This window comes from Battus philenor, unplaced genomic scaffold (genome assembly GCF_028537555.1).
Source record: "Battus philenor isolate CCGP_79_NKW_IND1 unplaced genomic scaffold, ilBatPhil1.0.hap1 SCAF_3, whole genome shotgun sequence".
Classification (NCBI taxonomy): domain Eukaryota; kingdom Metazoa; phylum Arthropoda; class Insecta; order Lepidoptera; family Papilionidae; genus Battus; species Battus philenor.
Genome location: NW_027181693.1, coordinates 15,043,958 through 15,071,164, shown reverse-complemented (window position 1 = coordinate 15,071,164; position 27,207 = coordinate 15,043,958). Strand labels below are relative to the sequence as shown.

The following is a 27,207-nucleotide window of genomic DNA, read 5'->3' as shown; positions in this document are numbered from 1 at the left end:
GCACAGGTAGCAAAATAGGAAAATCGGAATATCTATTATGTCAACTTTCACCTTATGGTATGAGCGTCCTGCGCTGCTTGAACCATTGGTCTCAAATAGTGGTACATACCTGCCACTTCAACTTGTCATTTTGTGGAACGATATCGTTTTTACTTTCGTTCGTTTACAAATCTAGTCATTTCAGATTCCATCACCACACAATATTTATAGCAGATGCTAAAGAATTATTTGATGCCCCTCATTGAAACAACGATAGTAGTATCATTTAAAATCGAAATTATTAAATAAAATATATTCAGTTTTTATAGTGCGCTACCTAAAAAAATCATAGAAAGTATTAATTAAGATACATTGCCGCTTCTATCGCACGCATTTACAAATCTCAGGTGGGGAACGAGCAGTGTACAGCGAATCGCAAGTGGGACCGCAAACGCGTTTCGCTTCAAAACTGCCGCACGGTAGAAGGCGCCCAGGACAATCCATCAGATCCACAACGTAGTTCGCCCGTAATAAGCCGGCGGGGAATTTCTCCTCTTGGTCGGGTTCATCCTTAAAGAAAACAAACCATCAGTGCCATTCACAATAGTCTATAGATGTCTATCATAACCTTTGGAGAGCTATCAGAAGAGACTTAAGATTCTTATCATAATTGTCGATGACATCCTAATAGTCAATAAACTTCAGTCACAATAGACTATGAACTATGGTCACTATAGTCTATGCAGTATGGTCACAGCAGTCTTTAAACTATGGTCACAACAGTCAATGAACTATAGCCATAATAGTCTATGAACTATGGTCAGAACAGTTTATGAACTATGATCACAACAATCTATGAACTGTGGTCACAATAGTATGAATTATGGCCACAATGGTCTATGAACTATGGCCACAATGGTCTATGAATTATGGTCACAATAGTCTATGAACTCTGATCACAACAGTCTGGGAAACTCATATAAAAATAGTCTGTCGACCCCTGCTACAATAGTGTTTGAACATCTACCAGCATAGCCAATGGACACTATTCACAACAGTCTATCGACTCAACTCAATGGTCTATAGTTAAGACTTCAAATTCTGCGACATATGTGGAAGCTTTATTAAACATTCAAACAAAAATGATTGTGGATGAAAAAAGTTGAAAAAGGACAGCAATAATCTCTGTCAAAGTTTATATTAAATTCTATTGAAATGAAAGCTACTGTCAATGGTATACCGGATCAGGCTCTGGCACCGCTACTTCGCACCACGCGTGCGCGCTGGTGGCGCGGTGCAGAGAGCACGGCAGACCCACGTGGTCCGCGAGCACCTTGTACAGCAACGCCCTCTCCAACGCACCGCCACACTTCACGAAACCCAAACCCACCAAGTTCGAACGTAACTCATTCTGAGAACCAAAATAAACGAATATAATAATAATATAATGCTGTAGTCTTTTCACGGTTGAATTTATATTAATCTATATAAAAAAACAATAACGTAACAAACTTAGATATGAATGTAGCTATTAACTAACACTAACTGTATTGTTATGCGTGGTCATTATAATTACGTAATTTTCGCGGTGTGCAACTTAGAATCGCCCTGACCATCCAGTGCAGGTACAGCCGTCCTCCTCTAGCTACACGACACGCCCACTTCTGTACCACAGACAATAGGTTCACTATAATGCCCATATCTGTCAGCTGTAAAACATCATGGGGGCACTGTGCATTTTTTAAATAAAACACTTTATCATTATCATCATTACAATCAAGACTTAAAACCTTGACTTTAGTATTTAATGGAATGAGGCGTTACATTGCGGAAGTCCATCCTAAATAAGAAAGGACCAATATCTAGCCACTTCCGCACATGCAGTGGTTGTCGTGCATGAGACTCGGTGTTTAGCACTAATCGGTGTAACAACTCCTGAAGATGCCCCGTGGAGGGGTGAAACACGTGTTCGGTAAATTTACGGTGGCGGTTGTGTAGTTGGCATTGTCTGTCGCTTGCGCATTTACGAGCGGGCTGGCGGGCGGTGCACTTTCATGCACGACAACCACTGCGTGTGCGGAAGTGGCTAGATATTGGTCCTTCCTTGACTTTAGGTTATATACCTTCCACAGAGGTTTACAATGGATAGCATAAAAGACGATGAACACCATGATATTTTTTATAAAATGATTATTTCTTCACAAACATAATTTAAATATTTAATGGAATCAGGCGTTACCTTGCAGAAGTCCATCCTAAGTAAGAAAGGGACCAATATTTAGCCAGAGACTGTGTTTGACACTAAGCGGTGTAACATAACTCCTGAAGATGCCCCGTGGAGGGGTTAAGCACGTGTTGAGTGATTTGACGGTGGCAGTTGTGTGATACGCATTGTTTGCCGCATGCGCATTTATTAGCGGGCTGGCGGGCTGTGCACTTTGTTCCACGACTACCACGGCATGTGCAGAAGTGGCTAAATATTGGTCCCTTTCTTACTTAAAATAGTATAAATACGATCATAAAGACTGCATAGAGATACACACACGGCACAAAACTAAAGAACGGTCGTTGTAGTAGCAGAGATTACGCATTATTAATAACATTACTGTGGAAATTTATAATAATTTGACTCTGAGAAAAAAATTATATCCTAACAGTGTGAACATGACAATCAAAGCAAAGATATTTACCATTATATCAATCAAATGCAAGTCCACGCTCGGCATAGTGCAGTCCCTTTCTTGAGTGAGGCCGCTCATAGCCTCTGCTACGTACTCCGCCAACAGCACCGCCTTCTGCTTCAACGTAGACGAAACCTCTTCACATTTATCTCGATACCTGAGATATGGTTAAGGAAAAGTAGTAACTTTTTTTTGTTAATCTGTAACATGAGTAATTCTGACACTTCTCATCATTGAGTTTATTAAGAAATAATGTTAGATTTAGAACCTCTAGTATTAGAAACCAATCGAGTTCAGATTCAGCCCAAACAGAGGTACACTTATGACCTTTGCGTCAGAAAGAGATCTTCCGGTAAGATGTGTAGCTAAAAAACTTAAAAACAATGAATAAAATGTCTTACCGAACTTCATAATGTGCATCCTCGATCTCAATGTAATGCAAAGACTTCGATCTGTTGAAAAAAAATCTTTATTTTAACAATGAAATACTTAGTGAAAAGCATCCCAGCATCAGACCTAATTGAGTCGTCTCGATTTAGAAAGTAATACTAGAGAGAGGTAGAAAGCTGTGTTCACAATGACCAGATGAATAAACCTTTTCGCTACCGTAGTGTAGCTAGGTGGACTGACACTGCTTAATGGTGATTACTGCATTACTATTGAAGTAAAGTCCACTTTTGTTTTTAATAAACTCTCGCAATCACAGCATCAAGAACTCAATGAGTACAAAACCATGATTGGTTCCATGACCAGAATGCAAGCATGAGGGTTTTACTATAAATATTTCCAAGATTGGCCACCACGATGTCCAAATTTGACATCCTGTGATATTTTTAAGCGAATCCAAAAGCAATCTTATGTAATTATCCAAAGACACTTGCAAGATTATGGCAGAATATTCGAGAAAAAATTGCAGCGGATTCAATAACCTAACTCGTACAGTGTTTTTGAAAACATTCAATGTCGCCTAACGATGTCCTTCCTTAATTTAATAAAACCTTAGCTGCGCCTCTCAGGCCGGTATGTCCACCTGCTGTCCATACCCCCACACTCCTAACTGGGGCTCATTGTTGCAGCCTTAAACAATTAAATCTGAACTAATGGAGGAAGATTTTATAAAGGATCGAACTAGCGGATTCTAATCTTTAGGCTTCCACCGTCATCCTCAAGTAAAGATTCCAATGGCAACTCACCGTGCAGTGTAGGTAGCGCCAGTGAGCCGATATCTTTCTTGGGATCCATGTCATTTAAAGCCAAAGTAAACCTCGGTGTGCATTTAGGTTATTTTCAAAACAGAATATCTTATAACCTTCTCATACCGTCCGGCTTCGAAGTATCTCGTCGGGGTCACCAATTTAGTGGTTTCTGGTATTACAGACGGCAAAAAATAAAGTCTGAATTTAATTGCCTTATAAAAGTTAATTAACCAAAAATAGAGGCTATAAGCGTGGCGCTCCAGAGTGACGTTGGATGGCGCTGAAGTCCGTGAGACTACGCTGTCCGGCTTCGCAGCTGCGCAACCGTCTCTAGCGTCCTAGTGTAGTGAGTTTAGCAGAGAGCAATGCTGGTGGTAACAAACAGTAAATTTAATTACAGCTAATAGTATATGATATAGAAAAAAAGTATAACCGACTTACGGATCGCCGAACCATATACGCAGGCGTATCAGATAGTAACGAAGGTGGGGATCATCGCGGAGGGCGGGCGGGGTGAGAGTTGATGTGGACCTCGGTACACTTGGCAGAAACTCTAGAAATAAATAAGTGAAATGTGATGAAGCCTTTCATAGTTGGTACAATTATTTATTTAAAATACTTTCTACACATTTTATGTATAACGGCGTACTTAATGCCGATGGCATTCTCTACCAGTTAACCGTTAAGCGATGAATAGATAAATAAATGAAGATAGGTGAAACAAGTTAATATCAAAACAAAACATAAAACAAAGTAAAATCAAAATGAGAGGAAAAATAATAACGTAATATAAATATACTAATGGGTACTGCTTACAATAATTATATACAAATATACCATAGTATGTATATTTAAATATCGACATATATATTACACACATATATATATATATATATATATATATATATATATATATATATATATATATATATATATATATATATATATATATATAAATATATACATATATTATATTATATTTTTAAGATCTTTTGAGTATAAAGGTATACAGTGATATTAACTTCACTGTTACAATTGTAATTGCATTTTTAAAATAAAACGCATATTAATTACAAAGTATTAATGTCAAGTATACACACAACCTTTATATACGTATATAAAAGAGATTTCCACTTATGTAAAAATTCATCACAATATCTCTGAAACCAAAAGGTTTAGAGATATGAAACTTTGAATGAATAATTCTTTTGCTGAGTAAAAATCAGCTAAGAACGATTTTCATGACCTTTTATCTCCAAGTGTATAAAGTGGAATTGTCATGATGATTCCATCAGTTCGTCAAGCAACACCTTTCGAACCTTCGCTTTAAATGCGCAACGATTCCTGTTTATCCTAATAGCAAGGGGGAGCGCTTTCCAGAGAAGGTTATATTTTATTGCAAAGGAGGAGTGAGTAAAGTCAGTACTATGAGGGACATCTAAGTAGACAATAAAAGTTAAATAGGAAGACTGATTACTTATTTACCCATAAAAGACAATTTTACGGGTAAATTTGGACTACGATAACGTAGACCAACTAAGTGGTTATCAATACGTGTTAGGAATAAATATTTCTAATTAAAGAAGATTTCAAAGTGATCATAAAAACAAATCGTATAGCAAAAAATAATTGACTTCTGCGACTGATTGGGCATACCCTAAGCCCTACGTATATAAACATTAAATTAAATATATAATTATTATATTTAAGGAGCTTTCAGGCAATTATGTATCATTGATTTGTCTAAAAATTACGTTACAGAATCATAGGTACAATGATAAAATCTGAACAAATAACATGTCATATAAATACATGTAAAGTAACTTTGATACATTTATAAACAGTCTAAAGTAAGATCATTAGTTGTTTACTTGGTCCTTGCAAGTCCACGCCTGATAAGGTGTCGTTACTGGGTATTTGAAAGGAACACACAAACACAGGGTCCTGATGCGGATCAGCGACCTCAGCCAATGAGCGCAGCGTTCGAAATGGACTCGACAGACGTTTCTGAACGTAAAACCCGTCCTGTAAAAAAGTTAAAAATGCAATCCCTGATACACTACAACACTTCTTGAAACATTTAAAATTGTAATAAGTTAATTAAAATCAACAAATCCTAGTGTGGTAAATAAAGACTAGACTGGAAAAATAAATTGTTATAGTAGAATTAAAAATAGCGAAAAGAAAAACAAAAAGTATATGAAAGGAAAATAAAAGATGTAACAGTAGTGCTCCGGAGGTAAAGGCGAAGTTAGAAAGATGACGTAAGAAAGGAAAATAAAGTTTCAAAAGAAACGGAAGAGAATGTGACGAATAAAAGATGAGAATGAAAATAAAAAAGTCAATAAAATTTATTGTTAACATATTGTCACTGCGTACCTAAAACAGGGGAATGTACGATAGGTAAAAAATACATTACAACAATAGTTCTTGTTGCTGCGATGTAGTATGAAAATGGGTCTTGGACACAGCTCACAGTGGTTCATCCGGACATAGTGAGAACTATGTTCGGAATTTCTTTTCTAGATCGAATCAGAAATTAAATCCTTAAACTAACGATAATAACCGACATAGATTATGAAGTTGAAGTAATATTGGGCAGGCTACATAGCGTGCAGAATAGAAAGTTCTAGAGTAAAGTAGAACGTCCACGCACAAGGTGAATAGATGATCTTATCAAGGTAGTCGTAAAACTGAATTTCGGTCGCTTGCAATCGGTACTCTTAGAAATTTGAGATGGAAACTTATGTCCAACAGTGGACACATGTTCCTTTTTAAAGGAGGAGAGCCGGCACACTTTCTTGCGGTTTCATTGTAGGGTGGTAGGTGATGTAAGTAAGAGTAAAAAAACCGTGTAACAAGAAATGTGGCAAGGGATGGGAGGCGATGCGTGAATGTAGTAAGGAAGGCTGTGATAATGATAGAAAATGTGAAGGATGAAAGAGGGAAGAAACAGAGATATTGTGATGGATGAGAGAGAGAGAGAGAGAGGGTAAAAATAAGTGGGTTTATATCCCTGTGCCAAAAATATGATAGGGAAAGAGTACAAATAAAAAAAAAATGAACGCGTCGAGGTCGAAGTAGGGAAAAAGATAGAGGGAGCAAGCATCGCGTCCCCGATGGGTGACGACAATCTGCGACCTACATTCCTTAACTAATGTTACAAAGTGGTGCAGATCACAATAAAATTAAGACTTTTGGCCCTATATACTAAAGGCCGATAAGAGTCGTAGAAAATAATTAAAATTGTTGATAAAAATCTTATAAAAAGCTATACAGGTAAAATAATACATAAAAACAATGATTTTAACTCTAAATGTAAAACTAGAAATATAGTGTATTATATAAAAATGCGTCGAAAAAATCTGTAGATATTTGTAATGTAAACTTGTGACCAGGGAATGTGGACGTAGGAAGAAAGGTGATCTATGGAAGAAGATTTGTAAATGAGGAAAGATAAAATGTGAAGGAGAGAGGAAGGCGTAAAAGGTATTGTGAAGGAATGAATTAGTATGTGAATAAAAATTTAAAAACCGAAAAAGTCATTTACCCGAGATATAATATCAACATTACACATGACAGCAGGAACGAGAGATACCCAAAAAAGGGAACTAAAAAAAACTAACGGAAGTGCTACAAATTACAAGATGATGACAATGCCGGTGTTTGTAACTAAGAGACCATTACAGACCTTTGTTTTATCATTGATGTCCAGTTGTCCTGTGTAAGCCAATTTCGCTGACAAATGCTGATTGAAGATTGCTTCTAGTGCAGGTTCCCAGGCACCGACAGCATACCTAGCCAGCTTGTTCTCCACCATGCTGTAAAGTTACATTTATTTTTGCGGTTATTCTTATACAACTCATTGCATTATTAAAGTTGCATATGCTTTAGTAGTGGGTGTAGTACAAAGTCTACATCCACCATCTTTTTTTTGGGTTCGGGAGGGAAACCTTCCGGAAGTTCTATGTGCCCCGCCTCTGGGGGGCGAACAGAGGTATGTGGGATTCCTACCCACCAAAACCCCCCCGGTGATAGCCGTCTGCGCTATACGGCGGACCGCGATATCTTCCGGTCAGGGCTTGTCACGTGGTCTTCCCTCGCGCCGTGCTATTTTCGATAGCCCGTCCCTGGGTATGGTTGTATGGTTCACGCTACCCCCGAAACCCTCGTGATGCTATCACGATGGTACGAGACCACGTCGAACCATCGTCCGCCTCACATTTACCACCTATACCAACATTATATTAGGCCGGTGAAAGTCATTTCCCGAACAGCATGTATAAGCTTGTAATGGAATCTCTTTGTCTCCTCAGAACGCTTAAAGCAATATCAGGTTAACCGCAAAAAACGGTTGACAAAACTATAATACTTACCGCCTTTTTTATCACAAATCCCAAAATATATCCAGCAAAATATCATTACCTACAAGATTATTTCATCAAAAACAATGACATATATAACGTAAATACAATAATTTAATTTAAAAGAACTCTGAAGAAATATGTTATGAATTTTCGTGTAAAACACGAAAGAACTTTTTTAACCCCACCCTATGTGTGGGTACGGTTTCACAATGCAATCCCGTGTTTGAATTATAATATTGAGTCATCACACACCATATGCATCTGTATGTAAGGTTAATACAACGAGACGGTTATATTTTCAGTCCCCTTGTAAATTACAAATAATCCTTTTCGCGTCTCTTATTGTACACTTCAACATTATAAATTCTAGCTACAGAGCTTCATGTATCTATATTCACAAAGTTACTGTTTGTCGGTAAAATATTGTACTTTTTTAATTTTAAGATCTTCATTCTACAGACATTTGCGTCCATGCCTTTTACAATTACGTTTAATATTTCCGATTGTGTTATTTTACTCACGTTTTTGCATGTTAGTGTTTAAATCTCTTAATCTATTTACTAACTTAAATCGTAAACTATTTGAAACTAAGTTGAAGTTAACTAATTATTATAATTATTTTAACGTCGCCCCTTATAATGTCCAGTTTTTAAAATTAAGGTTCGTTCGACCAGTTCCTCATTCCCACTCCATATTGCCATCCTCAAGTTGTACGCCATTATCTGTGCTTATTTTGTATTTAAGTAAATAAATCACGTACTAATGAATGGTTCCAAGTTCCAGGTAGACATCGGCTCCCTCGTCGGTGACACTGGCCATTATGAGTGTGCACAGAGCGGTACGGAGACCCACGTGGTCGATCCGAAGGTTCTCTGAAACTACCTAAAATACCACCACAAATTACATAGTGTTCTCTTATTTCAACCATAGATACATAGAATTTGTAATAGCATAGCTAATTTGTATAGCTTCAGTGGCATACCTAGGGGGGGGCGGTGGGTGCGGTCCGCACCGGGCGGCACTTACCTTGGGGCGGCATTTTTTAAATTTACTTATAGTTGTAAAAAACAACATATTCATTTCATATTTATTTTCTTTCTTGAATAATAAATTAAAATTCTGTTCCCAACATTGTAATTTTGTTAAGAATTTTTTAACAATTTCAATCAGTGTCGGTAGTTGCGAAAGAAGCTTCTCAAAATTGAAGTTGATAAAAATTTATCTTCGTTCTACAATGAGTCAATTAAGACCAAAAACTCTTGCAATATTGCCAATAGAACAAGAAATTACAAATAATTTTAATTTTGAGAGCATTATACACGATTATTCTAGTATGAAAGCTAGAAAGAACAGTAGATATTATATAAATTTGTTTACGAGTGCATACACATATGTCTAAAAAAAATTTACTCTGTGTATTAATTAGTATTGATTAAATAACTTAATAATTTATTTATGTGTATTAATTTATAAAAAACCACTATTTGATTGACTTATAATAGAAGGGGCGGCAAACTGGAGATCGCCCCGGGCGGCAAAAGTTCTTGGTACACCACTGCATAGCTTCATTAACTTTGAGACACCAATCAGAGGAAATTGTAGCAAGTAGCGGCCTGAGCCAAGTTTCACCAGGGAGCTCTTGATCTTAGCTATCTTAAAAAGCATTTTAGGTGCTCTTTGCTGTACTGCCTCATACTCTAGGCATCTGCAAATGCCACTAAGGCTAAGGCTTTCACTGCTGCTAAACCACTGAAGGCGTTAAAGGGATTTATCCTACACCTATTTACAATAACTGATCTCGGAAGAACCGTCACGAACTCAATTGAAAGTCGCTAAGTTCTGCGGTCACTTAGGCAGGAATAGCTGGTTCTAGAACCCCTAGAAGGGATATCACCTGGGCTATCACTTGAAAAGCAATTTAGCATTCCAAGTTTAGAGTTGCAGCAGGAGAACTTATTAAACTAAAATAACTATATTATAAAAGTTTCATTGAATAACAAACATAAATTAATTAATGAATTTATTTTCGTAATCATCACCTATTCACATATTTATTCAAGCAAAGTTACTCATTCTTTAAACTCGCCTATCAATATCCTACTATTTTTTCTACACAAAAGTGCTTTCAGAACTAAGCCAACACTTTAGGCCATAATAAACATTTTGATACTTCTCTGATCACAAATGAGTAGTTATATCTCGCTTACTTACCTGTTCCCCGTTCCGCGAAGTAAATAAATCTTTACTAATTTCTTCCACCATCAGACCACTGATTGCGGAACAAACCAATATTTTCAATTTAATGTCGGTTCGCTGAAAAATATTACATTATTTAAATATACAGAATGATTGGTTTTATGTGCAAAACTTTAATAGTATGAAAATTTAGTATATTGGCCGTCAATTAAATACTACAAAACAATCTATGGTTTCAGAAATAACAAACAACGCAATGATAATATAATAAGAAAATGCGTTTTCAAAATTCAGATTACGACCTATTAAAATTTATTTATTTTATGTGTGCACTGTGATTGGAAATAGGTGTAAAAACTTTAAATCTTCTTGGTGATCAATCAGCTATGCATGCACTGCTTTAAAACTTACATCTATAACCTACGTAAGAAAAGGACCAATATTTAGCCACTTCCGCATATGCAGTGGTAGTCGTGCAATAAAGTGCATCGCCCGCCAGCCCGCTGATAAATGAGTCTCTGTGTTTGGCACTAATCGATGTAACATAACTCCTGAAGATGCCCCGTGGAGGGGTGAAACACGTGTTGAGTAATTTGGCGGTGGCGGTTGTGTGATTCGCATTGTTTGCCGCATACGCATTTATCAGCTTACTTAGAATGGACTTCCGCGAGGTAACGCCTGATTCCATTAAATATCTATAACCTATCACTATACACAGTGGTACAATACATCCGCTTACATTAGATCGCATGTTTATATCTACTAATTAGTATACATGAAATGTACATCCGTTTGAAAGTTAGTAAAATTGTCCAAAGTTCACAATTCATTGTACAGCCGCCAACCATTCTATTTCAAATATACTATGGTCAAATCTTATCACACAGACCATTCAATTATGGAATAATTTACCAATACAAGACATGCTAAATCACTGTCTATTTCTAGAAAATGGTTACGAAATATATACTATGATTATTTATCCCTTAATTTATTTATTTTTCTTCCTTTGTTTCTTTATTCTTTCTGAGGCAAGCGCGATCCAAATCAGTTTGATGTTTTTATTTATTATTTTATTATATTTTGAACATTACACTTTATATATTATAAGTATATATGTTATATCCTAATATATGTTTTGTACACGTTAACTACCCATTATTTGTACTTCTACCTTTTCTATAGTATGATTGTATGTAAGAGATTGCCTTTTGTGATAAGACCGCCCATTGTACTTTTTTGTATATTATTATGCAACTATTTAAATGTATTCTAGTATGTACAATAAAGAATATTAAATTAGAAATATAAATATATACTCTTTATTATAGTTCAGTTTTAAAGAGAGTAGTCGTACTTGCAGAATATTGAGAAGTTCCTGCATGAAGTCCGCATTGAGCATGGCATTCATGCTGACGTAATAGCTCTGCAGGTTGATGTAACACTGCACCGCCACCCGCTGGGCTTCGATAGGTGTGTCGTTGACTGTCACAGAACGTACATTACTTAACCCCTAAATGCATGACTCTTACTTATACTTTAAAAAATATTTATCTTGCAAATAAGTACACTAAAATTCAGAAAAAAAAAATAAAAAAAAGAGTAGAAGTATATATCATTATATGCACTTTTTAAAATAAATTGCAGAATTTACTGAAAATTATGTTGCAGATAAACAACATTATGAATTTACTTTCAAGTGTAGAACTCATTTTACGTTTAGGTGGTATGTTGCAGTTTTACATCATTATGCATTTAAGGGTTAAGGCTTATATCGAATGTTCGGAACAAACGCGGACAGAATGAACATGTGGTGATTGCTATTACTAGTAATTGTGGTGAAAGTGATGTGGTTGCATGGGTTGTGGAACTCCCAAAGGAGGAGTAGTTAGCGTATTTCTAGGACGATGCTAAAAAGGAGTTTAAAAGAGTGTAGCAAACATTGCTCGCTATGTACGGATTCATAAAATGTTATTTTTTTAAATGCAATGGCTCTTCATACCTCCATCATTTTCACAATGGAACCCAAAGGGCGCGTACGTATTCTTAAAGCGCGACGACTTCAATGATATAATGGTACTTAAAGATCGCAGATCTCCGACTCTCTAGCCCTATGACTGACATAGATGTGACAGTCCCACAAAGTCAATAAAAGTCAATCAAAATAAAAGAGCTTCTAAATATTGAATCAATTAGTTGGTCGCGTTCGTGACTACAACAGTTTTGTGGTACGTAACTTCTTCTGTGACAGTTTTTAGAGTATACGGCTGAGAAACGAATGTGTATTAAGCTATGTCTACACAGAAAGAGTTGCAATGCACCACGCTTTCGAAGTTTTGATCCTAAAATTCGTCGGTTCATTTACGAAAATTTTTGTTTTAGCTCATAGACGCCTACTGTAAGGCGTAGACCATCCTCAAAAATATCTATAAAGAGCATATACCATCATATATAATCGCCAAACTTTGCAGTAACCTGGTTTGCGATCGCAGTGTGATATGATACTCAGAGGACACCGCTGCCCATCCTCTGGACACTTGTTTATGAGCAGTGGCAATCTTATATAATTAATTTACAAAGTGTGAATTATACAAGATTGTATCCCAAGAAATGAACCCGCGACCTACAAGTACAAGGTCCCAGTTCTCTACCATTGGGCTACCACTGCTCACGTAGCGCAATCCGCCTCTCGGGAATTGAACCTTTATGGTCCGAAAACACTTCTTTACATACCTATATCCCAGGTTCCGTTACTTTTTCATACAAACATAAGAGAAACCATACCGATTTGGACAGCAAATTGACAGCATACGCTATCTTAAAATCAAGATATCTATAAAACATAACATTTTTTTCAGTACTAAAGCGTCCTACAAACTTACATTTCTTGTTTATGTTCCTCAGCGTCGTGAAGGTGCTTGGCTCCACGAGTCTGTAGGCAGCCTTAGGTATGATTCTGCACAGCTTTACCAACGCCAGCAGCGCGTTGATTCGCACGTTAAACCACGCGGCCGAATCGTCACTCAAAACACCTGGAAAATAACAAATTTAAGCACATCTGATAAATTCATAAAATAATAAACAAAAAAAAGATGTAAATTTTGTGTCTAGAAACAACAATTATGACTTGCCATATACGTTCGACTTGTATAAATGTAGGTTTGTAGAATATTTTTAAGATATTTATTTGTGGTAAATACAAAAAACTGTTTAATCGTACATTCTCTAAAAAGTTACTAGATGGCGCTAGTCAACCAGCATAGACGTACTGTTTTACCGACGCTTTATTCTCTTAAAACTACTCTGTATGCGTGTAATACGTGATCCAAAAAATAAATAAATATATATCGCAAAAATTATTGTGTTTTTGTCTTCCTGGACCTTGAAGGCCAGCCTACACTATTATGGAATCTATTATTGCTTGGATTATTTAATTCAGTAGTTTAAGTTTTTCTTAAAATTTACACTTTCGCGTAATCATTTATATTATTGACAGTTTTCTACCAGTCAACCAACCATTTCCTACCGTTTTCTTCAGGTAAACTATCCATCTTTTACCAGCCAATCTGTATGCTATCAATAATATTTTATACGTTTGAAGTTATGCTGCTAGCCATTTTAGCTGTCTGCAGCTTCATCGGATTAAAGATTTTATTCTGGCAGATCGAATCCCAATTAAAACAATGACGTTTACATGAAGAGGTAAGATACCCGTGTATAGTGTGATAACTGCAGTGTTATTCTATCAATCAATCAAATTTACTTATATTAGCGTCTTCCTTTTCTTCTTCCTAGAAACTTCTTCCTTACTTATAGAATTACAACTAATATCAATAAACATAGATCATACCGCAGAGAGCTTCTATGATATTTGTGTCTGACATTCTAACGGCAGCTGGAAGAAGAAGGGTCATGTTGGCAACACCCATTGCGGCGTCTGCCAATAAATCCACGTTGGTGCTCATCAACTGATTGCAGAACACCAGGTCTGTTCCAGTTTGATACAGCGCCTAAAGATAGTTCATAATCATTACTATTTTAGTCATAGTACATTCACTGATATACATAGTCCTCCTCCAATGATTTCCAATAAGACTGTGATATTAAAAATGTAAATTAAGTGATAAGAAAATAAACAGAAATTAGGCATTAATAAATTGTTAAACAAATGACTAAAATAATTATCGTAAAATTTGTAGAACTCTGAAAAGCGAAGGAAGTGAGGCGATTTATGGAGCGAAAGAATGGAAAGGAATGAAGTATATTTTGAAGGAAATTAGAGGAAAGAATGAAAGACATTGAGAAGAATGAAAGATGAGTTTGGATGTTATTTAAAATTATTAGGAAAAATGTAATGTAAAGAAAGAACTTTTCCACCCATGATAAGAGTTGAACGAGATGTCCAAAAAACAGAGTCATTAAAAAAAAGAAAAATTGGATCTGATGGATGAGACTTTCATTCAGCGTATTTCGATGAGCCTAAAATTGTCTGTCCATTTTGGAGACGGATGTCCTAAGCTACGCTTGCCGGTCTATGTTCTCCGTTTCAGAACTTTACTTGCCCACTGCCTTTTCAACTTACAAATCTGCACTAATATATGAAAACCTTATCAATGGCATGACAGTAGTCATAGTAACAATACATCTTGGGAATGAAGTGCTCTAACTAAAGGATATTTATGATACCATAGATACCACGATTAGTTCTTGTCCAATGCAAACTTCATACCAATATCAGCAATACTACTTCATGTAAAAACTGGCAACATATAATGCAAAAACAATTGAAATAAAAAAATAAATGTCATACATCTCGTCCGTTAGACGTAAAGGACATTTTAGTCAAGACAGCCAGGCAGTGCGGCTTCATCGCAGGCAAGGCCATGTCCAGATAAGCCAGTAGACGCAGGATGCACCCTGATTGATACAAATGCGCCGCGTTCTCTTCTGTCTCCGCATAATCCTTCAGTACACCCAATACCACGGTGTGAACGTCCCTGAACTCGTAGGACTGCCAAAATAAAACAATTACAATACAACTAAAAGTCGCTTATTTACAAAATGCGTTGTTTTATAATCCATATGTCGACAAGACCACGTCTGATACATTAATATCATTTCAACCGTAGATCATCCATAAATTTCCAGTAGAAACTTTTTACTGGTATCGGGGGCAAATTTTCAGAGTGGACACAGGATACTCCGCCTTATGAAAAAGGAGAGGGGGCTATGTGGGATTTCTACCCACTGATATCCGCCGCATCTCCTACGGAATTCGCAGCTGCCCCTCAGTACTGTGCCAAGAAACATTCCGGGAGGAAGCTGTGCCTCCCCCGGCATCCTCGTTGTACTGCAGCAAGACGACACCACTTCGCGTTGTTGCCCTTCTTGGGTTCGCATTGACCAGTACTTTCTAATAGTACCTGTCGGAAACGGCCTGGATCCAGCTTCTTCCGTCGACCTTAACATGACGAGCACGTCAGCCCACCTTATACTGAGACATCCTACTTTACCCTAGCCGGTTTGTGTTCTCATCTGATCACATTATCGAGGGTGATGAGTAAAAGTTCCTTGTTGTCTTACCGTGAAGTCGGTGAAATAAAGGCAAAATAAAAAGAGACGTCTTTTGATCTCTGAACACATTGATACTCTGTTAGTCGAATATAAGAAATTCGCCGAAAACCCATATTATAATATTATATTGTAATAAGAACCGAAATCATATTAGGATTATTTTATGATGTGACGTTGATCATCTCATATGAGACTCAGGACTTCAGAAAGCTGGAGAATCTATTCGGCAAATTTTATTGAGTAGATATTATCTGGAAACTTAAAAGGTTTCAATAAATATAGTAATGATACGTATATAAAACAGCTTTTTTGTTTTTATGATTGAAATTTTCCCAAAACACGTAGATAGGATACTTTCTCCAGGGAGGAACTCGGTCCTGTTCTATTTGGATTACTACCCACTAAATTCCACACAGCAATCTTCTGTCGTGCGACAGATCACGGTGTTCTATTTTTAACATATATAAAAACAATTTACTGACCTCTAAAATATCACACAAATCCAGTACACCAGTGGAGGCTCTGAAAGTCTTTTGTACTGCGAGGTCGTTATAACGGCAGATTAGCTGGTCAACAGTGCGCAGCGCAGCGTGCTGGATGGCCAGGTACTTGCTCTGCATCAGCGCCAGGAGAGAGGCCCAGCTGAACTGGTTGCTCTTAGTTACTTCCGAAGCACAAACAGGTTCCGCCAAAAGATTACTAAGTGTCTGTTAGACAAATCCAATCACAAAATACTATTTTACATTATGAATTCTTAAATTTTACTGTAATGTGATCTTTAATCAGGCATGGTCTGACAAATATACCTGAAGACAATTGTTCTGAACATCTGGATCGGTACTATTCTTCATCCTGTTGAATAAAGTATTTAGAATGTTTGCAGAGACTAGCTGATCGCAGCCAAGTGGCTCCTTGGTCAATTCCGATAGCACTAATGACGCAAACTCTAAAACGAACGTGTCTTCGATCTGAAAAAAATAATACATTTATTTTTTTAATTTTTCATTCGCCTGCAAATCTGGAACAAAGAAGTTGGTTTTGACAAAGCGTTTGCGGCAAAATACCTTTAAGAAAGAGTCAAATGCGTTATGCAAACCAGATCTACATTCAAGACAACATGAACATGGCAGATAAATGATGCACGGGACCAAGGAAATTATTCGGTGGCGGGGACGGTAAGGTAGGCAACGATAGAAGAATGTTGAAGAGCGACTGAAGCTTCTTTCTCCACTTTTTTCAGCGTTTACATATCTTGAGTTGGTAGCAGTAAGATATCAAGGAGTCATGATTCACGCTTTATAGTATCAGCAAAAGCCGAGGATCTCTTTTGGAAGCCCATTGTCTCTGGACGCTGCATGCAATGTCAGCGTAAGCTACCCAAAAGCTTGATGATCTCCAAATCTGATGAAATATACAATGTTATGCGCCTGGGCTAAGGTTTCCGTTTAAATGAAGTCAAGTCTAAGAGATCTACCGGGCTAAAACTAGGTAAAGGTAAAAGGCAAATGACATTTGTCCATCGTTTAATTGAGTCCTTTATGATGAAATCACGTCGTTGAAAGAGTACCTTAGAGATAACAAGGATTGCAAGGGCTGCACTGTTCACGCGTGTCGTTATAATAAAGTCACAAATGACCAAAAACTTACTTTCACCAGCATTGTGGCTACGTTCCTCAGATTCTGTGGATTGTCCAGAACTTGTTCAGGTCCTAGCGGCAGTTGACACAGCTGCGCCAGGGCCTTTAACCCGAACCGTTTGATATTCAACTCCTTGTGCTCGATGTGAGGCAGAATAAATCGTATGGCATCTAGGTTAAATAATATCTGACGGTTCAAAATATCTTGTGCCGAGAACTTTGTTATTGCTCGCAGAGTCTGAAACATTGACTTGTGATTTTAAAATACGGTTTTGCACTATTGTAATGACATTATCTTTCTTTTGTTGGTCCGAAATCTTAATACGAGATCAGGGAAATCCACAGAAATATAATTCTTCATTTACGTGGACATACATAAATAAACACATTTCTACTTCGGATTTCGTATTGTTAATACCTCAAGACCTATTGGCTTCAGGAAGATTGTCTCTTGCCATTTTAGTCCTCACTTTCGACATATTAAAGGCTACATATAATTCTAGTAATAGATGCATGGTATAAGCAATATTATTGATGACATTATAAAATCTTGTAAATTCAAAACATCAGTCCATGAAACCAAGTTAGGGCTTGTAGGGTAAAGATGTTCGGTATGTTCATGGGGTTGATACGGCTATGGGAGATGAGAGGAAAGTTGTTAGAAACATTTTGAGCTGCCTTTAATAACACTGGTAGACGCGTATTCACTAAATACAACTCCATAAAATAAGTATCCTTACACGAAGCATTTTGGTAATCTATTAAATTTGCCAATGTCAAGCAGAATGCGTCCTACGAATGAAGTGATGATAATGGTGATGAATACATATAATTATATTAATTATGAACTTTCCACCTTTCTCCTCCTCGTCCTTTTGTTATTTGAAATTTCAATGAGTACTGAAAACGGCGCACTTCGAACAACGCCGCCGCAACAGGACACCGCGCTGACATTTATTACACCACGCGATTGTCAGAATCTTTTATGATATTTCAACGGATGTGTAAATAGATATTTAATCTTGTCAAAACGTGTATTCTTTCTTAATAGTCATTTAGCTTTTTAGCTAGAGAACCTCACTACTTCTAAACTACCATAACTTCTTTAGTGAAAGTGTAACCGAGCGCCGACCGATGCCACACTTCAAGCAAAGAAGAAGATCATACTAGATAGATGCGTTGCAGGATATTCTTCCGCCACTTCTTCCAACTGACGCTTTCAGAAGTGATTTTAGCTAGGCAATAGCAATCGGCCAAGCAGAAATTCGGCTCTCTCGGGCACTCTAGTGTTGGAACGCTAAGCGTGTATTATCGACGAGTGACTGCCATAGTCGAGGAACCCTAGTGGGATCCCTTAGCCCGATCTAAGAGCTCGGTGGCCTCTCAATTCAGTAAAATAGTAGTATGAAATGGCCCGGGCCGAGTCTCCCACAGGATCCCACGAGCTTCACTACTTAGAAGTATTGTGGTAGGCGCACTCTTCGCCCTGCCACCTCAAACTCGTGGAACCGGCAAATGCCATTTGATTAGCAGTGACAGCCCGGTCCATAAAAATAGAGAAAAATTGTATTATTGACCGACGAAGGACTCAGGTTACAGGTAAAGTTCGAAAATATTATACTCCGCGCGACTGCAAGAACTCTTCGTACTATTTCAGTAAAAGCATTCCGTAATAGCGTTTTGTATGAAACAGATGCTTTATTTTGTTTTAGACATGTTTAATTTACATTATAATATTTTACTACGGTTTTCTATTTCTAAAATAGGTAGTACAATAATTATTAAAACAAACCTGACACAGTATCTCCGGCTCTGGAGATTCCAGGAGCAAAACAGCAGTGCGCGCCGTTTCCGGCGTTATATTGTATGGATGGAAAGTTAGATCCTTTTTATCAGCGGATCTGTTTTCTCTTTCTTTTTGCAGTGGTTTCGCCATATTTTCTCGAAAACGAATACAAAATTATATCATTTGCGATTGCCTTCACTTTTGACATTTCAACTGTCAAACTTTTTTTTTTAATTTGGTTTATTTATTATTATGTCGCCAACGCAATTAAGTTTTTTTTTTATAAAATTTTATATACACTGGCAGTAAACTTATGAAAATTAAAAAAAAAAGTGTATGATGTATTGATGTGTCATTTTAACGTATTATTTTGAATGGTGATTTACATTTGGGACTATATGCGAAGTAAAGGCGTTATATTCCGTTACATAGGAACATTCGCGAGAAAGTTCAGGGCGTTCCAGGAGACATGGCTGCTGCCGTGGTGGGGCAGTGGTGGAATGACGACGGCTCCGTTGTGGGCGCTCGATACATTAGTTCTGATCGTCAAACTGTGCTCGACATGTGCCATTGCTATTGCCAGGGTTCTGATACCACCGACCATGAAAAGTTTATACGGAGAAACTGTTTTGGTTTGTAGATTTTGGTTATTTTTAGTGGAATTTAGTATTACATCAACAATTTAATTACCTTTTAGAAGTGTAAAATATTAAAAACGCGGGTATAAGCGCAGCGCTCGAGAGCGATGTCGGATAGCTCTAAAGAAAGTCAGAACACTCTCCGACTCGGCGGCAAACTGGCTCGGGGCCGTTGAGCTCGCCCCGCGCGCCCTGGCTTTCGTCTCGCGCGTCTAAGTGTTGTGCGTTTAACAGAAGGCAATGCCACAACTTAAAAAAGATATCTCAATGCCATAAAAATTTATCGTAAATAGAACAGTAATATGGATTACTCATGAATTAATTTTCTAAAAGGTAATTGGTGCCCCGCATTCTCTTTATTGCCTAAACAGTTTCCTTCCGATCACCACGATGATGCTCGTACAGTCCCTTATCCTTCACATCATCAATTATGATAATGTCAGCCGTTACGACCTGAATGCATATTTTTGTAACAAACTATCATATTATCAATAATTGCGTTCGATTTTTTTTAACCTTCAAAAATACGACCGTTCGTCGATCTGTTTTCAAATGGTTGTGTCTAACACTTCGCCTTCCTATTTAAATCTTATTTCAATTCCTTGACTCAAACCATGAGAGAAATCTACGTTTGTAAAATTATATTTTACTGCTTTATTATTCTCACACGTGACTTCGTTCATTCTTCTTTGCCAGGCTCGATATCTATCAGCGGAAGAATAATCGTAACTTCTTTCTAATTACGAAGTATATAGTAGGTATTCATATGTATATTTTATATAAATATTATATTCTCCTATTTAAGTATTATTTATATGTATAAATAGCATATATTATACTATTGTATAATTAAATATTTATTCTATAAAATTTACAAACCTGTCTATTTGATATCTGTGCATCGCCTTGGCTTGAATGGTAAAAAAGCATTACTTTCGCTATTATTTAATGTGTAAAATTATTGAATAAATAAGTAAAATTAAAAACAAAAATTGAGCAATTTTTGGATTTTTGCGCAAGGAGCTTGTGATACTTATCTTCGAAAACTTGCAAACTTCAACCAGTTCAAGAAATTATTCATCAAGTCAATAACTGTAGTAGGTAATGTCATCACAAGACATTTGAAATTCATTCAATTTGCGGTAGATGGCGCTAGTTGTTTTTTACATCGCGCTATAGTTTATATGCTGCCATTAATATAAAGAGTTTGGACACACATTGATCAACATGTAATCTTTGGGCTTAGTTATATATTTTTGCAATTGTGGGTGGAAACTACCCACATTCTTAACCCTTTGCACTCAAGCGGCGCTGTTGCCGCGGCCGAGTTTTTTAAAACTTTAAATCGAACTACGCTCCTACGACGCTATGGTATTTTGTAACTGGATCTTCTTATTTACAATATGCGATAAGATAGTTTTCTCGGAAGTACTTTCGTGAACTAGCCTCCGTTTACATTGTAGCCTAATTAGAAGTTCAATATAGTTAGTCTCAGCGTAGCATTCGCTTGAAACAGTCTTGGCAGTATATATAGTATCTAAAAAGTATTTGAACCCTAAAAATATGGAGGAAGATCAGATCAGCTTGAGTTTGGAGGAATTGGATTTGCCGCTTTGAATGATGAACGGACTACGCCGCGAAACGAAAGAATCCAGTGGTGAAGACAGTGATACAATATGAGGTGTGAGACGACGGAAAACCAACGAAGAGTTCTGAGCGTTTCTGTCGTAATCAATATGGGGACGATGCCGTTGGCCAATTTGCAAGAATATTGGTCGAGGAATGTAGTCAATTATATTCCTTTCTATTCGGATACATTTACTAGAGATAGATTTAGTCAAATCTTCTGGATGCTTCACCTGGAAACTATTCCAACACGTAACACCAATCCACGAACGCGCCTACAACGCGTAGGTTGCTTTTTGTACTATGTCACCTCGAAATTTTTGGATTATTTTATCCCGGGCGAGCACATATGTGTGGATGAGTCGACTATAAAATTCAAGGGTCGAATTTCGTTCATAACTTACAATCCGAAGTAACCCACAAAAAGGAGTATCAGAGTTTATGCTTTAGCTGCCTCAAAGACTGGCTACATTTGCTGCATTTTGCCATATTACGGGACATTCACCACAGAGCTCTTGGTCAGACCCGATTTACCAATGTCAGTGTTCGCCGAATTTGGCCAAAATCGTCTCTAGTTGCTGGTTCGCGCAATCGAAAAAGGCCTTGAGTGCAAAGGGTTAACTTGAGATTGTCAACGTTATCACTGAGTTCTCGATACTGACTCGTATCGACCTCTTTGGTAAAATTTTAAACAAATTTAATTAAAAGTAGGTATATAAGTTTTTGTGATACCCACCCCAGCAGTATTAACTTCTCTATGAATTTACCAGTTCCGGATGCAGTCTCTGCTGCGGCTCGCTTTGTAAAATAGCCTTTACTGAGATGCAATGTTAAGATTTTTTCATACACATAGTGCTCAGAATACTAAACTAAAACTAGGACCAGGATGCGTTCAAAATACGATATAAAATCGAACACAATACCCGGCGATAAATATTGCACACCGACCTTTGGAAAGAGACAATCGGCTAATTTCGGCTACCTACAGCATTATCTCTGTCGCACATCCGACAAAACTTCACATAGGCAGTGTGGGATAGCGATGATGCTCTACAAAGCCGAAATTAGCCGATTGTCTCTTTTCAAAGTTCGATGTGCACAATTTATCGCCGGGTATTGCAGGTATCAGTCAAAAGTATAACCACTCTTTTAAACTATACGAGAACTTTTTACCGAATTCATTTCAAAGTATCGATAATTAATGTACTTGGTATCGAATGGAAAGTATCGAGTCAGTACTTTTATTTACTAGTGTCGAAAGTGAACTAAACACGTGTTTAATCTTTCGCTTTAATATAAAAAAAAATATGTTATATACGTAAAGTGAGGCTTGGCACATAGAAGGTTATAATGTACAGCTTTACAGACTTAAATTACCTAAAAATTTCCCGCAAATGGCAGCCACTTTTATGTGACTAACTGCGTATCTCTTCACGTCGTCACCTATCTTGAAAGGTTATATAAAATCAATATGCGTCACAGATAACTGGCGCTGGTCAAGGATTAGGACGCGAGCTGGCCATCCAGTTCGCGGAGCTGGGCGCCACCGTCATCTGCTGGGACCAGGATGCACCAAGGAACAACGCTGTGGTTAGCGAGATACGGAGCAAGGATGGGGAGGTTTGAATTTCCAGATAATGTCATAACAACAAACGGTTCTATAAATGGTCTTCGAACGGTTGGTAGTTTCAATTGATGCTTATGGCAACACTGGTATTCCATCAGTTTGCTTATGATTATAAAGAGTGATTAGTTATAGGTATAAAAGCTTTAAAGGAGTGAATATACGTATTTACTGTCAATTAATGCATAGTACATCCTGCAAACATCAATAGTTTCAAAAAATAATAACGTAACACCCCTTTCCATGCCTATAACTAATCACCTGTATAAGATGCCGTTGCCAGATCATCTGGATACTTTCTGATGAATGACTAAAGTAAATAACTACAGGCAGTGTGTATGTTTTAACAGTGCTTCGGATTTACGATAGACGTGACGGTGAGAGAACAGGTGGCGGCGCTAGCAGCGCGTATGCGCCGTCAGCTGGCCGATGTTTCAATGGTGGTGAGCAACGCGGGTGCCTTTTCATGCGCCCCCATCGCCCACCTCAAGCCGGAAGCTATTTCCAGGCTAATAGAGGTCAACCTCCTGGCACATTTCTGGGTAAATATTTTTAGGGACATCTATATCTACATTTCAGAAAAATGAATGTTTTAATTTGATAAAAACCAGAATCAAACTTAACTCCTTTGTGTAATGACATCAGTCATGGTTGTTGGCGAACGTGAAGACTGTATAAACGGAATAAATAAATTCAAATGACGATGCTGGTAATTATAATGTAATTTCACAAAACTAGGTAAGAGTACATTGACGCGTAACAATAGATTGTCCGAAACAAAAGCACATGTAGGACGCTTAGCGACACGAGCTGTCAAATATAACAAGTATAAATAAAAACAATAATATATAGTGGTTTTAAGCGGCCCAGTCAGTCGTTAACGATGGTGTTTCGATCGAGTCACGAAGAGCCAAAAACAATCTCGAGCAATTTCATTTCACTATTTTTAGAACTGGTAACACAGTAATTTGATATACAAAAATATAAAAAGGTTTTAAGCGGCCCAGTCAGTCGCTAACAATGGTGTACGGAACGAGTCACGAAGAACCAAAAACAACGTCGACCAATTTCATTTCAGTATCTATAATATTTTTAGAACTGGTAACACAGTAATTCGTGGCGACATTAATATACGCATCATATACTAGATCGAATCAAAAATATGGAGATCTTCAGAAGTGGTTCTTCTGAATGGTTGGTTGATGTTGGTTGATGGTTCTTCTGAGAACACCGACGTAACTCGAAGAACTGCTCGACTAAAGTGACAGTGGGCGGGGCATATCGCTTGTGCAATCTATGTGTTTTGTGACCGAAAGGTTCACAAAGTGAAGAGTTTAGAAAAGTGGCGACTACGATCCTACCCAAGTAGGTCCATTTAGGCGTAACGATGACACAGTAAAGGCAGCGGATTGTCACTGGATGCAGGAAGCGCAGAACCGGCCATCGAGACGGTGTTTGTGAAATGCCTGTATATTGCAGTGGGCATCCATCGGTTAAAAAGTAAAAGAAGATACGAGTAGTTTGAGTAGATTTAGATTATGTCCACGATAGTGAATCCCAACACATACACTGATAGTACCTATTGACTTACATCATACTATCTTATAATATCAAAACATTTACATTATTTATAAAAGTACCTATGAAGTAAAAAATTTATTAGATATGTTTATAAAATTGTGTAAGTTGTAGGATGTTGGTATTCGCTTTGTGGTCGCAATACATTTTGAACTTGTAAAAACCTGAGAGTCGCAGTCTCAGAGCTTCGCTACCTTGCACTGACAAGTGCTAAGAAAATATTTTAAAAAATATAAACAGATAGTATATCACACAAATTATAGTGAGTCAGTGTTATTTTGTTTGAGAGTGCTGGGGAAGTTAGAAATTTACAGGAAATCAATATCAGGTAAATAGGGGGTCTACCCAACACGGAAAAACATGGCAAGGGGTCTACGACACAAAAAAGTTTGGGGAACTCTGATATAAACATTTTGTTGGCAGATTATACAAGCGTTCCTACCCAGTATGATTGAGCGAAGACACGGTCACATCGTGGCAATAAACTCAAGCGCAGGCCTGTTACCCTGCGCCGATATGGTGCCGTATTGTGCTGCGAAATTTGGTTTAAGAGGTAATGAACAAAATGGTTTATTTAATGCATTAGTTACCTTAACGGCACAGGCGGATCCCTTGAGGTCCATGTGGATCCCCCGGGAGATCTACGTTAATAATAGTATTCGTCTATGATAAAAATAATAATTTAGATTTATTAATTATATATTTAAATAAAAACAAAACAAATATGTACTGCTTTTCTTTTTAATTTTACCACTCCGAATGAGAAGTTTACTAAATGATAATTTATAATTGATAGATTCCTTGTGTTGTCAGTAGAATAAAAAGTAAAGTTGAATGGAATAATTTTTTGATTGGCCCACTTTATTTTGACATCCACTCTCAGACCAACCAATTAATTCGAAATGAATTCGAAAGGGGGAATAAGAGAGGGGTCTATGAAAACAGTCTGGGAACCTGCAATTTAATAAGTAATGTCATTTTGTTACACAAAATAAGATACAGAAATTAAAACATTTAACATTAATATCACCTGCAATAACACAGTACCCGGCGATAAATATTGCACAACGACCTTTGGAAAGAGACAATCGGTTAATTTCGGCTTCGTAAAGCGTTATCTCTGTCGCACGAAATACAACGACTGACAAAGCGGCACATAAGTAGTTTGGAACATATACAGTGATCTAGGAAGCCGAAATTAGCCAATTGTCTCTTCCCAAAGGTCAATGTTCAATATTTATCGCCGGGTACTGTACATATTTTATAGGTCTTATGGACTCTATAACGGAGGAGTTGAGGCTTGATACATGGACAAAGAATATTTATACGACATCCGTATATTTGGCGACGCTGTCAACGGGCCTCTACCCTCCTCCCGCGCACCGCTTCACTTCCTGGTACTCTGAGATCACGGCGAAGGAAGCTGCCACCATTATTATTGACGGTGAGACAAAATTAAAAAAAGAACCTTTATCATTTTTTTAAATTATAAAGGCATTTGACATTTGACGTCATTCATCATTAGGCATTTAACGTTCACAGCTGAACATAGGCTTCTCCTAAAGATTTTCAATAGGATCGAGTGAAAGTAGCCTGCATTCAGCGTTTACCATCTTAACGAGGTCTGTCTGTCCACCTTGTGGGCGGACACTGCGCTTGTCGGTCTGTGGTTTCCACTTCAGAACTTTAAGGTCCTAGCTGCTAACTATCTTGCGAACTACATGACCTGCCCAATGCGACTCACTTGCTAATCCGCTGGATGAGATCACCTCGTTGTAGTTTCTATGGTTTAGCGATTGAGAACTTGGTAGTGCAGCGTAAGACTATGGTGTGAATCATCGCCGGCAACACATTGGTCGAAGACTTCCGTCGTAAAGCACTGACAGATATTGAACGAAATGTTTCGTAGAGTTTCGAACGGTTCCTAGCCAAGTTGTAATCAACGATTGAGCTCTTTATTAAATAATACAAAAATTTAAAAAAAAAAATACTAATTTTAAAAGCAATGCCTTATTAATTTCAGGTATTCGAAAAAACCACAAAGATATCAGCATACCTTCGTTCATGAAGCCATTAATAGCTCTAAACAATGTACTGCCTTACCGCATTAGAATAATATTTATGGATTTTTTTAATTTTCGCCACAGAGGATGGTTCAGTTACTGCTGAGCGAAACTTATTTTTAGTCTGTAATTTTAATTTACTTTCTTGCGTTTAAGAATATTTATATTGACAATAATTTTCTTATAGTTTATACAATGTTTTATTTTAACAGAAATATTCATAAAAATTAATTGTAATGTTTTGGCTACATTTTTATATGAA

General features: G+C 37.3%; 2 protein-coding genes across 3 annotated transcripts; one reads left to right on the top strand and one right to left on the bottom strand.

Moving 5' to 3' along the window:
* Positions 1–360: 360 nt before the first annotated feature.
* LOC137926739 (armadillo repeat-containing protein 3) lies at positions 361–19,566 on the bottom strand. Its single transcript, XM_068770427.1, has 17 exons — positions 19,423–19,566; positions 17,641–17,868; positions 16,800–16,961; positions 16,476–16,700; positions 15,230–15,430; positions 14,270–14,429; positions 13,302–13,451; positions 11,777–11,904; positions 10,435–10,536; positions 8,984–9,105; positions 7,548–7,677; positions 5,728–5,881; positions 4,298–4,409; positions 3,062–3,112; positions 2,670–2,817; positions 1,220–1,390; positions 361–549 (listed from the first exon to the last, which is right to left on the bottom strand). Exons 1-17 carry the CDS (start codon positions 19,564–19,566, stop codon positions 361–363), a joined length of 2,577 nt encoding a protein of 858 aa, XP_068626528.1.
* Positions 19,567–19,814: 248 nt separating this feature from the next.
* On the top strand, positions 19,815–27,206 carry LOC137927002 (17-beta-hydroxysteroid dehydrogenase 13-like). 2 transcript variants are annotated; one of them, XM_068770771.1, is made up of 6 exons: positions 19,815–20,048; positions 23,163–23,300; positions 23,655–23,846; positions 25,306–25,435; positions 26,150–26,326; positions 26,906–27,206. In XM_068770771.1, the coding sequence occupies exons 1-6, from the start codon at positions 19,815–19,817 to the stop codon at positions 27,049–27,051; spliced, it is 1,017 nt and encodes a 338-aa protein (XP_068626872.1). In that variant the 3' UTR covers positions 27,052–27,206. The 2 variants fall into 2 exon arrangements, with proteins under 2 accessions (XP_068626872.1, XP_068626871.1); XM_068770770.1 differs by lacking the exon at positions 19,815–20,048 and adding an exon at positions 21,685–21,964.
* Position 27,207: the final 1 nt, after the last annotated feature.

What these genes read in the sequence shown, in the direction of transcription:
- LOC137926739 (XM_068770427.1), bottom strand. Translation starts at nt 19,566, where the DNA reads ATGGCGAAACCACTGCAAAAAGAAAGAGAAAACAGATCCGCTGATAAA. An exon ending in GAGGAACATAAACAAGAAAT is followed by an intron (nt 11,905 to 13,301) that starts GTAAGTTTGTAG and finishes GTTCTGTGACAG; the next exon opens with TCAACGACACACCTATCGAA. An exon ending in CTTCGCGGAACGGGGAACAG is followed by an intron (nt 9,106 to 10,434) that starts GTAAGTAAGCGA and finishes GTGGTATTTTAG; the next exon opens with GTAGTTTCAGAGAACCTTCG.
- LOC137927002 (XM_068770771.1), top strand. Translation starts at nt 19,815, where the DNA reads ATGCGAAGTAAAGGCGTTATATTCCGTTACATAGGAACATTCGCGAGA. An exon ending in TATACGGAGAAACTGTTTTG is followed by an intron (nt 20,049 to 23,162) that starts GTTTGTAGATTT and finishes TATGCGTCACAG; the next exon opens with ATAACTGGCGCTGGTCAAGG. An exon ending in TACGGAGCAAGGATGGGGAG is followed by an intron (nt 23,301 to 23,654) that starts GTTTGAATTTCC and finishes ATGTTTTAACAG; the next exon opens with TGCTTCGGATTTACGATAGA.